The sequence below is a fragment of the Ictalurus furcatus genome, chromosome 4, assembly GCF_023375685.1.
Source record: "Ictalurus furcatus strain D&B chromosome 4, Billie_1.0, whole genome shotgun sequence".
Classification (NCBI taxonomy): domain Eukaryota; kingdom Metazoa; phylum Chordata; class Actinopteri; order Siluriformes; family Ictaluridae; genus Ictalurus; species Ictalurus furcatus.
Window position 1 is genome coordinate 26,597,419 of NC_071258.1, and position 15,390 is coordinate 26,612,808.

The 15,390-nt window shown below is 40.3% G+C and overlaps 1 protein-coding gene across 1 annotated transcript in view; it reads left to right on the forward strand.

The window, feature by feature from the left end:
* Positions 1–10,812, forward strand: part of LOC128606903 (P2Y purinoceptor 3) — a 36,260-nt gene extending 25,448 nt beyond the window's left edge. Inside the window, exon 3 of the mRNA XM_053623445.1 lies at positions 9,185–10,812. Within this exon, the coding sequence (XP_053479420.1) occupies positions 9,208–10,215 (1,008 nt within the window). The 5' untranslated portion in view covers positions 9,185–9,207 and the 3' untranslated portion in view covers positions 10,216–10,812. The remainder of the gene's footprint in view (positions 1–9,184) is intronic.
* The last annotated feature ends 4,578 nt before the right edge of the window (positions 10,813–15,390 follow it).

Below are 15,390 nucleotides of genomic sequence, written 5' to 3' on the forward strand. Positions count from 1 at the left end.
TTATCCGCAAATGAGTATTTGAACCTCTGAGTGTAATGGTGAATACGTTACGCATGCTAAGCGGTCTTATTTCCGTGTCCTGTTCTCGTTCCATGCCTTGACTTCAGTCCTATGTTTAACCCGTTAATCTTGTCCAGTATAGACCGCATTTCCTGTGTTTTGTCTGCTGTTCAGTAAATAAAGACGTTGACCTGCACCTGCTCCCGCCTCACCTCCCTGTATCGTAACAATATAGATATATATACAGTATCTCACAAAAGTGAGTACACCCCTCACATTTTTGTAAATATTTGATTATATCTTGTGACAACACTGTGACACAATGTGTCACATCTTTATGTAGAGCAACAATTCTTTTTCTTCAGATCCTCAGAGAGTTCTTTGCCATGAGGTGCCATGTTGAACTTCCAGTGACCAGTATGAGGGAGTGTGAGAGCGATGACACCAAATTTAACACACCTGCTCCCCATTCACACCTGAGACCTTGTAACACTAACAAGTCACCTGACACCAGCGAGGGAAAATTACTAATTGGGCCCAATTTGGACATTTTCACTTAGGGGTGTACTCACTTTTGTTGCCAGCGGTTTAGACAGTAATGGCTGTGTGTTGAGTTATTTTGAGGGGACAGCAAATTTACACTGTTACACAAGCTGTACACTAACTACTTCACATTGTAGCAAAGGGTCATTTCTTCAGTGTTGTCACATGAAAAGATATGATCAAATATTTATGTGAGGGGTGTACTCACTTTTGTGAGATACTGTGTGTGTGCATATATATATATATATATATATATATATATATATAAAACACAGCTAGCTTTTTGCTTTATTTCATTACACAGTCCACAGTCACATGAAGCACCACCATTAAGAAAACAGCAACCATCAAGATATGTTGATAGAAGAGATTGTTATGAGTTTTAGAATTTTGGACTTTTCTTACAATAGCCAACATTCTGGTAGACATGAATTCATGCGTTTAGGACAGAGCCAAAGAGGCTTTTTAACTCAGACAGTTATTTTACTGCACTGACTTCACTGAGATATTTATTACACAGGGAAACTATTACTTATGATTTAGGGAAAAGTGCAGAAGTCCACCTGTAGCATCTTGCTAATAATTGAAAATATGATTGCAGCTGCTAATAAGCAACATATTAATTCATGGGGTAGTGTGTTACCATCCCGAAGTTGATTATTTTCCTATAACAGCACATCCTAAAGTGTTTTATAATTCCTCTTATATAATTCATTTATCATTAGTCTTAGATTATGTCTGCTATAAGTCCCTGTGAATGAGCTGAAATGGGTGTTCAAAGAGTAGTTGACATGTTGGTTGAGTCAATTAATATGTACAGTCATGTGAAAAAATAAGTACACTCCATGGAAATTTGTTGGCTTTTTTTGAGATATTTGGACAAGCAAACATTTAATCATCTTTGAAACCATGCCTATTAATAAAGGTGATATACTCTATCAAATGACACATACAATTGACACTTTGTAGTAATTTTCACCATTTAAACTAGCAAAAAAACACATGGAAAAGTAATTACACCTGTACATTTATCATACCTTCAAATACATAAAATTAGAATCAGGTGTTCAAGATTGGGTGCCAGTGATTAGAACCTGCTTATAGAGTGCAGGTAGAACCTGTCTGATTTATACCTCTCTCATATCTAGTCTTCCCTTTGCAATTGAGGTGTGTTCTGTAGGGCCTTCAGAAAAATGTTGTGGATGCCAAGGGGTCTGGCAGGGGATTTAAAAAGATCTCCAAATTATTGGAAATTCATTATTCGACTGTAAGGAAGATCATCTAGAAAATCATGAAGTGATTTACAGATTTCAAACAACTTCCAATTTGTCCAGGACTGGCCTTCCCAGCAAATTCAGCCGTTTGAAGTCTCCAGGAATCCCAAAATTTCATCACAGGGTCTGCTATTCACACTACATGACTTTCAACTTCGGCAGATCGCTGTGCTGTTCACACTACATGACTTGCTCTCTTGTAATCGGGAGTCATAAAGTCGTTGTGGTGTTCACACTACGTGATTGCTCAGCGACAGGGAGTCACACACTACGCGATCTGACAGTGACTCTGTCACTCGATTACTCTATCTGGTGTCCAAACTACGTTTTGTCATGAAAACACACGCAAGAAGTGACATAGATATATGACACGAAAACCATGCGCGAAACAGGAGTTGTTTATTTGAAGATGGGCATAGGACAGAAACAAGTGGTGTGAGCTATTTGCATGGTGATTTGTGCAAAATCCCAAAAAGGAAAATACAAAGAAAGTAGGTGAAATAATGGATTAGCACACGCGGATAACAGGGATTGTGTGTGCTACAGAGAGAGTTGAGGGTGAGTAAAAAGGTTTCTCACGGTGAGCTCACCCCATGCCTTGCTTTCTCATTGGCTGTAGCTTGTCGCCGCAATCACTGCAAGTGACCACACTTTTCACACCACAGGATGTTGAGTCACCTGACAGCTCCAAATATTTAGCATGCCAAATGTCTGTGTGGCATTGCCGATGCCTCTGTGATATGTCGACGAGCCTCAGCGGTGCGTCATTCAGTAGTTCACATTCAACGATCGACTGCCGATTGGCGAGCGCCGATTGCTCGTCAAGTTGCCTCCAGTCAAATGATTTTTGTCGGCGAGCTCTGCGATTTGCAAATCTTGCTTAAAATTGTGTAGTGTGAACTAGGCTTAAGTCTTGTAATTGTGTCAAAGTGCATGCTTCTACAATCAAAAAGAGATTGCACAAATTTGACCTGCATGGAAGGCACGCCAGGGAAAAGCCTTTGCAAGACTACAGTTTGCCAATGAGAATATAGGCAAAGACCAGGCCTTTTGGACAGACAAATCAAAGATATTGTTCATAGAATTGCTTGGCCACAGTAACAGCAGACGTTTGGTGCAGACCAGCTTTTCAGGAGAAGCACCCCATACCAATTGTGAAGCATGGTGGTGGAAATGTTATGGTTTGCCTCAGAGACTGGACAGCTTGCATTCATTGATTCAACTGTGAATTCTGCATCATATCAAAGAGTGCTTGAAGATATGACCGATGTGTAAGACAGATGTGAGGCTATCTGTCCAAAACTTAAAGCAAACCCACCAAGGAATGGCTCAAAAAGAAGAAATGGAGGGTTATGGAACGGCCTAGTGAAAGCTCAGATTTGAATCCCATTGAAATGTTGTGGGGGGGATTTGAAACATGCAAGTACATGCAAGGAAACCCTCAAATATCTTGCAACTGAAAGAATATTCCATGGAAGAGCGGTCAAATATTCCAGGCAAGCCTGACAATTACGCAAAATGCCTACAAGAAGTTATTTCTGTTAAAGGGGGACAATACTAGATTCTGAAGCCAAGGGTGTACTTACTTTTTCCACTGAAGAATATCACTTCTATTGATATTTCTTTTGAATAAATGATTGAAAAAGCTAATTTTCCTTGTGGTTTTGTTCAATTATATCAACTTTATTAGGCACTGTTAATGGGTGGCCTAGTCTGATAAATCAGGGGTTCCCAAACTTTTCCAGGGCAAGGCCCCCCAAATGGCATTAACATTTGACCGAGGCCCCCCTTTTGCAAGATGTCTTTAAAACACATTAAAAATACAGACTTCTGAATATATCCCCCCTTTTTATTAGTAATTACATCTTACATCTTTACATTACATTACATTAGGAATTGATTGTGTGTGTGTGTGTGGTTGTCTGAGAGTGAGAATTTATTTTTCACACCAAATTGTTGAGGCCTCCCAGGCGCCCCCTGGCTGCCCCAAAGGGGGCCACGGCCCCCACTTTGAAAACCACTGTGATAAATCACGTTTTCTTTTACATTTGTAAAAGAAGAGATGGCACCAGGATGCGTTATGGGAGGAGGCTAGTCAGCAGAGGCAGTGTGATGCTCTGGACAATGTTCTGCTGGGATACCTTGGGTCCTGGCATTCATGTGGATGTTACTTTGAAATGTACCACCTTCCAAAACATTGTTGCAGACCAAGTACATCACTTCATGGCAACAAGGTTCCCTAATGGCTATGGCCTCTTTCAAAAATTGTTCAGGAATGGTTTGAGGAACATGGCAAAGAGTTCAAGATGTTGACTTGGCCTCCAAATTCCCCAATCTGTTCAAGCATCTGTTGGATGTGCTGGACAAACAATTCTGATCCATGGAGGCCCCACCTCGCAACTTACAGGACTCAAAGGATCTGCTGCTAACGTCTTGGTGCCAGATACCACAGCACACCTTCAGAGGTCTTGTGGAGCCCATGCCTCGATAGGTCAGAGCTGTTTTGGTGGTACAAGGGGGACCTACACAATATTAGGCAGGTGTTTTTAATGTTATGGCTGATAGGTGTATTATTACACAGTATTCATACTAAAATGTTCACACTATTAATTTCAGGATGTGATCTCTGAGTGCTCTATTATTCTCCTTATTTTAGTGTTGGAAGGTTTGACATCCTGTTTGGAACACATTCAGTCTCCATTGTAAGGATAATTATACTCACAGGAAACAATCGAGACTGCTGAAGCTTCCTGGCACACTTTACATATTTCCTTACACACACACACACACACACACACACACACAATGATTGTACACATCTATTTGTAGTCTCTCATTCCTTCTCTCATTCATTTTCATACTAATTCATCCTTTAAATGTAAGTTTTCATAAATTGCATTAAAATGTTAAAAGTATTATTTACAATCATTAAGTTAAGGCAGCATATGTTTTTCACTGTGTCTTATGATCGAGCTACATTAAAGGCCCCTGTTTAGCTGTACACTCTTCACACCATCCATTATTTACATTACTCTTGCTATATACTATCCATTTTATTCCTATTATAATACACAGTTCACAGTATACTTTTTATTTTTTTTAAAACTTTAGTATCAACACTATATACTGCTGTTATGTTGATCACTTTTAAATCCAGATGTATTTTTTTCTTCACATGTGTCAAGCACAGACAGGGTTTTGATGCAAGTGCAGGGAGTTTCAGCAGACAGATTTAGCTAAGGAAGGCTGAACTAGTGATGCAAGCTTTAGAACAGGTGATATTTACAGAGCCCAACTAGTGATGGCTTGTTAAGTCTGCCTTAAACGAGCATGTTTTTGACTCAGCCTATCTCAGGTTGAATTCACTTTTTCAAATTACCTTCCTGAAAATAGAGATGCTATGCTGGGTACCTTCGCTTCAAAGCTGGGTTCGAGAATGTAGGGCACTCTCAGATGAGAGCTTTATCATTGCTTGTGTCATTTTCCTGTATTGATGGTTATTTGTAGCCTCGTTTAGCGATTGATTTGAGAATAAATGTCCAGGTTTGTTATGGTTTGTGCTGCTGATTTGTGCTGGGAACAGGTGTTGTGATTAGAAGGGCACTAGAATAATGTAGCAGATCAGTTGATGGGTCATGTGACTGAGTTTGTAGTTCTTTGTTTGGCTTAAGATGCTTGGGGTGCTTATCAATACTCAAATTGATGCTTCCTCGTTTCCTCACTCCTCTGTCCTTCAGACCGTGACCCGGAAATTGATCAAGTCAACCATCTTGAAGAACATATCAATGCTCTGATTGCACCGTGAGGAGGTGAGGAATGAGGAAGCTTCCATAGGAGCTAGGAGCGAGGATACACAGGTGTATCCTATGAGGAAGTGTTTCTTGTCTAAAAATCTAACGCATGTATAAATTGCCACAATCTCAAACAAAAAGTACTTTGATGATGTGATGGAATTTTGTGTGAAATATAATTCAATAATAATATGCTTTACGATGAGTCATTAATTGATCGTTGCATGTTTGGATATGCAGGACGCACGGTGGCTTAGTGGTTAGCACATTCGCCTCACACCTCCGGGGTTCGAGTCCCGCCGGGGCCATGTATGTGCGGAGTTTGCATGTTCTCCCCGTGCTGCGGGGGTTTCCTCCGGGTACTCCGGTTTCCTTCCCAGTCCAAAGACATGCATGGTAGGCTGATTGGCGTGTCTAAAGTGTCCGTAGTGTATGAATGGGTGTGTATGTGATTGTGCCCTGCGATGGACCGGCACCCTGTCCAGGGTGTACCCTGCCTTGTGCCCGATGTTCCTGGGATAGGCTCCAGGTTCCCCATGACCCTGAAAAGGAGTAAGCGGTAGAATATGGATGGATGGATGTTTGGATATGCAAAGCTGCACAAAATATGTGATAAATTATGTAACCCAGATATTTCATATGCTATCAGTGCATTTTGCTTTATTAAGAATGTTGTTATTAACCAAGCTCCAACAACATAATGACGCATCAAAAAAATAAGCAAAACGGCAGCTCCCTGAAGCTCATTGAGGTAATCCAGCTGAGCACAGTCATCATTAATTGACATCGCGTTGAAGTGATGCTTGAGAGAGCGAGGATATTGCATTTGACATGCTTCGTTTCCTCTCTTTTCACATCTCATCCTTGCATCCTTCTCTCACATCCTAAGGGGGTGGAGCTAAGATGCAAGGAAAGGAAGCAAGGAAAGGAAATGAGGATGCACAAATACGAAATGAGAAGCACCCTTGGAGTTTGTGTTGGTATGTGGAGCAGATGTGATGACATACTTAGCACATCTACCATAAGAGTATTGCTATCGTATGTAAAAGAAACTAAGAAACTCTGGTACATTCATAACCCATCAACAAGATTCTAAAGGGCTTTCAGTAGCAGAAAGAAATATTAGACTCTTTGTCCAAAGGCAAACTGACACTTCTCTGTCACTGAAGAGTGGTGAGCTATAAATATACAAACAGGAGCCGATTATTGATGGACAAGATGATCACACTGTTAGCATAAGCCTGACAAACTTTACACACTTGTCCCCTTTCCTGAAAATGGATTAGAAATGATCTCACCTAGTTAAAAAAATAAGTATGTAATACACTATGGGTGCTTCTCATTTCTTATTTGTGCATCCTCGTTTCAGATATGGTAATGAGCGTTTCGTTTCCCCACACACGCTGTAAGTGGTAGAACAATCACAACAGACTGGGCCATCTGACCAATCAGAGCAGAGTAAGCTCTTGGAAAGGAGGGGTTTAGAGAGACTGGATCCTTGATCGAACCGTTTCAGACACTGTGGGGAAAGAGATGATGCTGCAATGTATATTATGAGAAAATTAAAGTGTTTTTTGGCCTTGGATGCATGTAAACCTATTGTAGGAGACTGCCAAAACAAAATTAGGAATCTTTAAAATAGCATAATCGGGGCACTTTAATCTTCATAAATTCCTGATTTACAGCTCCATATTAATTACTTCATTTGAGTCACCAACGATTTTTAAAAAAATGTTATTTCACAGATATAAGCAAATTTTCAGATGTTGCAGTGACAGCCACTTAGCTTCTATCAAGTTATTGATGTTTTGACCAAGTTAGGTCAAAAATGGGAACTGCAACACCTGTTAATAGAGATCCATATGGGCAGGAGTTTTCCTACCCCATGCTCACTCTATGTACATTTTCAGCAAAGGAGGATTAGTGAACAGGACAGTTAATGACAGGGTTGCGAGATTGTGTTAGTTAAGACTCTGTGGCAGCCGTGTTCTTGTTTTATATCAAATAGTCTTCATTAAATGTACATAATTTCCACGAAAAATACAGAAAATGTATCTATGATGTACAGAACCATTCTACTGTAAGAGATATTGCAACGATTGGGAAGGGGAAAGGGAGATTGTGGAGTGGATGTCTATACATCAGAAATATGTCCAAAATACTTGTTTCCCACTCAAAGGTTGTGAAAGGTATTTCGTATGGTTTTTATTATAGTATAGTTGGGCTAGAAATTTTGCTGCAGCCTGTCAACCCTGGTTAATGATATTACCTTGAAACACAGTTGAAGGTATGTCTAAACCCTCTCAAACTGAGCTGCGAGACTTTATTGTGGATGGCTGTATGTTGTCGACTCTCAACTGCTTATTATAGGGTTGCTCTAAAAATTCACTAGATAGTAGCCTCAAGTGTGATAGCCTCATGACTTTAATTTTGTTTGAGGTTATGCCGGTATTAATTTTGGACCACCCCACCAAAATCTATGGTCACGAGACATATCTGGATTTAAGTCCACTTCGCTATGGCAAAACTTGATTGTTCATAATTTTAGGCAGTTTGCCAGAATTCAGTCACTATAACATCTGATAGATTTTCTCATACCACCACACCACACCATACTATATTTATACATATTTATACTATAACTGCCGTTACATTTATGGTACATTCATGCTTAGTGTTTCCAGGATAGGCTCCAGATCTACCAAGACCCTGACCAGCATAAAGCAGTTACTGAGAATGAATGAATGACATACTACTGTACCCCATACACACTATTCATAGTGTTTCTATTAAAGACTATGTGCCGTTGTTCTTTTAGGGCAGTTCATTTAGTTTATTTTCTATTCTGCAGGGAATATTTATATTGTACATTTACATTTATGGCATTTGGCAGATGCCCTTATCCAGAGTGACTTACATTTACCTAATTTTTCTGAGCAGTTAAAGGTTAAGACCCTTGTTCAAGGGCCCAGCAGTCGCAACTTGGCAGAGCTGCGACTTGAATTTGCAACCTTCCAAGCAGAAGTCTACCCTCTGAATAGTCAGCTTATTTACAGAGAGTGTATTTTTAAAACGCAAGAATATCTGAGTCTTGTTTCTATTTACATGTAGAGTTATAATTGAATATTTATTTATGATACAGACTGTGTCTTACTTGGTATGTGTTAGCAGATGTGTATTGTAGCTGTAAAAATACAAACACATTTATTCAAGTTGTGGTTCCAGACATTAATTAATTGAAACACTTGAAGGGAATTAGTTTGGCTGCTTCTGAGTCTGATTAGTGTGATTGATGCCAAAGCCCTTGGTGTCAATGCCAAGTAGCATTACACACTGACTTCCTGCGTAAATCACATCCAGATCCCAGGAATGAATTAAGAGCTATTTGGACCGGTTCCTTTTATTTTATGAGCTCATTAATAATTCAACAATATTAATATTGAAGTCTTAGGACATGAATCATAAAGTTCTTATTTAATTTTTATTTGTTTGGTAATGACTCCAGTGTGTGTATTTCATACATATACTCCTACTCTGTGTTATTAATTCTCTGTCTCTTTCCTCTCTCTGTTTTAGAATGTAAATCAATCATTTCCCAGATGGAGAACGCTTCCTCATCATCCTCCGTTCTCCCTTCCTGCACCTACAATGAAGATTTTAAGCGCATCCTCCTCCCTGTGGTGTACAGTGTTGTCTTCGTCCTAGGCTTGCCACTCAATTTTGCTGTCATTCTGCAGTTGTTTGGAAAAAGACGTTCCCTGACTCGGACCAACATCTACACGCTGAACCTGGCCGCAGCCGACTTCCTGTATGTGTGCTCTCTCCCTCTGCTCATCTACAACTACGGCAGTCGAGACTACTGGCCCTTTGGAGAGTTGATGTGCCGATGGGTACGTTTCCAGTTCTACAGCAATCTGCACAGCAGCATCCTTTTTCTCACCTGCATCAGCGTCCAGCGCTATCTGGGCATCTGCCATCCGCTGTCCCCGTGGCTCAGAAAAGCGGGACGTAAGCTGGCGTGGGCTGTTTGCGCCAGTGTTTGGGTCATTGTAGCACTTCTATGTGCACCTACATTTGAATTTGCAGCCATGGGCATCCAGAGAAACCGTACCGTGTGCTACGAGCTGAGTGTGCCTGAGCGCTCGCAGCAGTACTACCCATACGGCATGGCCCTTACCTGCCTGGGCTTCCTGTTACCCTTTATGGTCATTGTGGTGTTGTACTGCAGGATGGCACGGGCTCTGTGCCAACCGGGCAACGCCAGTGGTGAAGCAACCAAGGAAAAGAAGTGCAAAGCTGTGAGGATGATCGCCATTGTGGTGCTGGTGTTTGCCCTCAGCTTCCTGCCGTTCCACGTGACCAAAACTATGTATTTGCTAGTGAGGACCTTGCCTGATGCTCCATGCCAGCTCCGGAACTTTTTATCGGTGGTGTATAAGAGTACGAGACCCTTTGCCAGCATGAACAGCGTGCTTGATCCCATCCTGTTCTACTTCACACAGCCCAAATTTAGACGTGGCACACGCAACCTGCTGCTCAGGATCTCTACATTTAGAGACAGCAAACCAAAAGAAAGAACACAAGATCTATTAAACAAAAAATCATGAAGGGTATGAAATATAAAAGCATGTTCCCACCAAGGTTCATTACCTACTGAGATAGAGTTCCAGAACTATCCTAAGTGAGAACGTCTTCATTCCTGACCGTAATTAAATAAATGACGTAAACAGTATAATGACATTTCACCACACAGCAAAATTAAAATAAAACAATGTACATGAATTATGAGTAAAGTACAGAAATTAACAATGCATTTAAAATGGAAAAAACCCTACATATTCTTTCCTTCACTAACACTAAAATATACATAATGACTCTGCAAGTTTCTGTAATGTTTGCCATCTCCCTTAAGTTTGCTGCCACAACTGTATTATTAATTAATAATTATTATCATAATTAATCACATTTTCCATGAAGTCAACATAACATCTCAATCTCCATTAATCACAATTCTAGCCATGTTCTAATAAGTCCAAAGTCCACAGATACTCACACACAAACATTCTCTATGATCACAAAATCATGAGGACAGAATATAAAGGTTTAAATGTCTAAATCTATTTTCATAATCTTATGTGTGGAGTACACAGTTTCCTGTGAAACAGGAAAGTCCTTCATCGGCTGTGCCCGATGCTTCCTGGGATAGGCTCCAGGTTCCCCTGCAACCCTGAAAAGGAGTAAGTGGTTGAAGATGGATGGATGGATGGACTTCTCCATACTTCAGAATCATTTCTCACCAGTTTTTTAGCATGTGTATAATATTGATGGTAACCAGAAGGAATGCAGAGTAAGAATTGATTTTCTTTTTTTTAATCCATTTTCTGTACCGCTTATCCTACATGGGGTTGCTGGGAGCCTGGAGCATATTGCAGGGAACTCGGGGCACAAGGCTGGGGATGGGGTGCCAATCCATCACTTGGAGGAAAACCCTGAAGCACTGGGAGAACATGCAAGCTCCATGCGGGAATCGAGCCCCCAACGCTGGAGGTGCCGTGCGCCCCCGTGAACAATACAGGATAAAATAAAAAGTATTCAGTAGTGCACATTAATTCATTCACTTGACATCAGTAACCACGTTATCCTGGTCAGGATAGTGGTAGATTGAGGAGTGGATTGAGGCGGGAACAAAAGTCCTTCATTGGCTGTGTAAGAATTGTGCTTCTGAGGCCAGTCATATATTTATAAAATGTGAAAATATTATGTTTGTCTTTTCAAATCATGTATTTTTAAATGTAGTTTGAAATATTATTTCTGACAAATATCTGTCTAGTCTGAAAGGCCGGGCTTGTCACAGTTGCATGAAGCACTAGCACTAAAAAAACAAGAGAAATGCTTTGTGTTTATATGTGTATGTATGTTTGATATTATAAATAAAATGTATTATCATACTAAGTGATTGCACAGTGGACAGGGGTGAGGGTTACTATCAAGTCATGATAAACACTCCTAAACTCCAAAAACATTTTATACCCAGGTCTCGCATGCTTAGTAGATAAAAAGTAGATAATCTCACCTGGATTCTGTAGATTTGACCTTCTACTGTAATCATAAAGATAAAGAAGACTCTTGTTCACAGCACATCCTTTCAACACACAGTACTATTTGTCTTTACTCTTCTACACCTGTATATTGTAGTGATTTACAATTCCACTACCAGTGTAAATGTGAATACATGTGAAGGGCACCCTGTAAGACTTAACGACTTCAGCCACTAGGTGGTGTGATTTACCAAGAATAGCTGCCAGCAGTGCGCCTTCTCTTACTGTAAACTGCATTTGGCTACTCTAACTTGTATCCATTGAAAGGGAAAGTATTTATGTCCTGAATAGAATTTCACACACCCTAGTGCTTCCTTAAGCAAGTAATTATATAATGAGAAAACATAACTGAATCTATAGTATGAGAATGCAGGCTAGACACCGTATAAATGACTGAATAAATACTGTATATGAAGACATTTAAATTGCACTCTTGTTTTGAGCATGTATTGACACATCTCATACTTATGACTTAAGGTTACACCAGCAAACCTATAAATAGAAATGTGTATAACTGTTGAAAAGACATTTGTAATGTAAATGCAGTGCCATTTAAGCATTTTTGGCCTGTGAGAAGATGACTAATTTGTGAAACAGTTGCGTGTCTTGCAGCTTTGTGATGTCATAAAACCTGTGCATGTGTACTGTGCATTCATGTCAACCAATAAATGTGAATTTGAGAAACATAAACTTTAAAAATAGGCATCACTGTGTTATTACCTGACTGGATTTGGATATCATTTTATATTTTTGCTTGTGTTATGCCACAATGTTTGTAGTTGTGTGCTGTGCTCATGTCTTTAGACATAGGCTATCTAAACTTTGCACTAATATACAGTATTAGAAAACAATAAAACCACTAGAAGTTATGTGTATGTCTTGTTCTATCCATGGTCTGTGTCTTCAGGTTTATTGTGTGTATATACACACACACAATGAATGAGTGATCAAACACAATAGAATGGTAGTATAATTGTAGGCCGGCATGGTGGCACCTCAGAGCTCCAGCTCTCTGGGTCAATCCTGAGCTCAGTTACTGTCTTTGTGGCGTTTCTGTTGGCGTTCTTCTTGTGTCTGCAGGTGCTTCCAAAAAACAGCCACTCAGAGTGTGAGTTTATGTGTGGTATATTCTTGCTTTGCACCCAGTCTATCCAAGTGTTCCCCAGATAGGCTCTATATTTACTGTAACCCTGAAACAGGATAAAGATGATGATAAATGAATTTATAATTGTATAAAATTGAATAAAAGAGCTATAGAAGTGCTCCTATAAATAACTTTTTAAAAAAAAATCATGTGACTTTTGCACAAACAACAAAACATACATACAACATACAAATAAAAATTATATGCAGTAAGCGTAGTGAGGAGTGGTAAGTGATTTTCCACCTTCCATATTACCTGACTAAATTGATCAATAATCATTTCAGATTTTCTAATGACTTTACTGGTTATTTGGTTATTTATTATACCAGGCTCACCAGAAGAGCTACACAATATTATCATAGACAGAACCCACCCCAACCTTCTTTACATTCCTACCATTAGATAGACGCTACAGGAGTCTGAAATCAAGAACCACAAAGCTAAGAAACATCTACAGTCCATCAGGCTCGTCAATGATTCTCACCAACTGTGACTACAGTTGTTAATAACCATATCAGATCAGCAGAGGTTTGTATAAATATAAATACTGGCACTATAATCATACAATCCAATGCTCAGTGTCAAATATCCATGTTTACAGGTTTCTTGCACTACAGCCTACCTACATCATATTCATATTTGTAATATATACCATACTTCTCCATATTACACAATAATTTCTAACCAATTTATAGTATCTGTATAATATTGATGGTGAACAGAAGGAACGCAGAGTAAGAATCTCATTGTACAATGTAACTGACTTTTTAAAATCCATTTTCTTTAACCCTTATCCTACACAGGGTTGCGGGGAGCCTGGAGCGTATCCCAGGGGACCCGTGGCACGAGGCAGGGGATGGGGTGCCAATCCATCACAGGACACAATCACACACACTACAGACAATTTGGAAATGCCAATCAGACTACAATGCATGTCTTTGGACTGGGGGAGGAAACCGGGATACCTGGAGGAAACCCCTGAAGCATGGGGAGAACATGCAAGCTCCATGCACACAAGATGGAGGTGGGAATCAAGCCCCCAGTCCCGGAGGTGTGAGGCAAATGTGTCAACCACTAAGCCACCATGCTCCCCCTGTGAACAATACAGCATAAAATAAAAAGTATTCAGTAGTGCACAAATAGTTCAATTCAATTCAATTCAATTTTATTTGTATAGCGCTTTTTACAATGGACATTGTCTCAAAGCAGCTTTACAGAAACATATAAACACAGGATATAGATTTTACGTGTGTGAATTTATCCCTAACGAGCAAGCCAGAGTTGACAGTGGGAAGGAAAAACTCCCTAAGACAATATGAGGAAGAAACCTTGAGAGGAACCAGACTCAGAAAGGAACCCATCCTCATCTGGGTGACAATGGATAGTGTGAAAGTAAAGCGAAGTTCATTATGGTTTTTATATGAAGTCTGTTTGGTTGACCTAGTCTACTGATAGTTCATTAATTCATTCATTCGACTTCAGTGACCACATTATAGGAGTGGATCGAGGTGGGCACACTCTACTGTAGATGTGATGCTAGTCCATCGCAGAGCATATTTTTTGGGGGGGTGGGAGGAAACCAGAGAGGTAGGAGGAAACCCACTGGGGAGAACTTTGGAGCTAGAAATAGTACAAATATGAGAAATGAGAAGAATGCTGAAATGCCTCCCAACAGGAGGGCAATAAACCCAAATTCAGTGACCTGCATGGAAAAAAAAAAAAAAACGCAGGACATGTTTTCATAGTTTACTGTCAAGACAACAGTGTAAACACAAACCTCGAAGGGAATCAATAGAAGTTTAATTCATTAGGCGTTTTTACATCACCAAGTAGCTCTTGATCTCCATCCAGGATTTAATGTTTATTTAGCAGCATTGCTGTGTGTGTGTGTGTGTGTGCGCGCGCGCGCGTATTTTCCCATCAGAGAGGAAGCGCAGTTCTTCTTCCCCCATTACCCCAGGGGCTCTTGCTCTCCCCCTTCCCCATGCTCAGTCCCGCCCTCCCTCACTCACTCCCACCAGCCATTTAGGCATGCAAAACACAGGGAAAAAAACCCAGCACATAATTCAACCTTAATGATGTCTGAATCCCGGTAAGCACACTGGTGTCGGAAAGAAAAGATGCGTTCACGCAGAGACGCGCTCAGCTTCCGAAATGGGATTTACTTTGGGCAAACTTTCTGCGGAGTTCAACCATTTGCAAGCTTGCTGCTCAGACTTTGAGCCTCTTTTCCTCCTTCATGGATGGAAACCAAGCGGAAGGGAAGCATTGCTGGGAAACTCGCGCGTGCGTTAGTTTCCCTAAGGTGTAAAGTTTCCTAAGTTGGATTTGTTGTGCAACACAGACCCGGGTCAATGGGAACGCGGCGTTAGTTTACAAGTTGTACAAGCAAAGACGCAAAAAACAAACAAACAAACAAGACTGTGGATCTATCGATGAACTAAAAAACAAACAAGACTGTGGATCTATCGATGAACTAAAAAACAAACAAAAACCGAAGGAATTTAGACGCCAAAGAGTCGAGAGGGAAGAGAGACGCG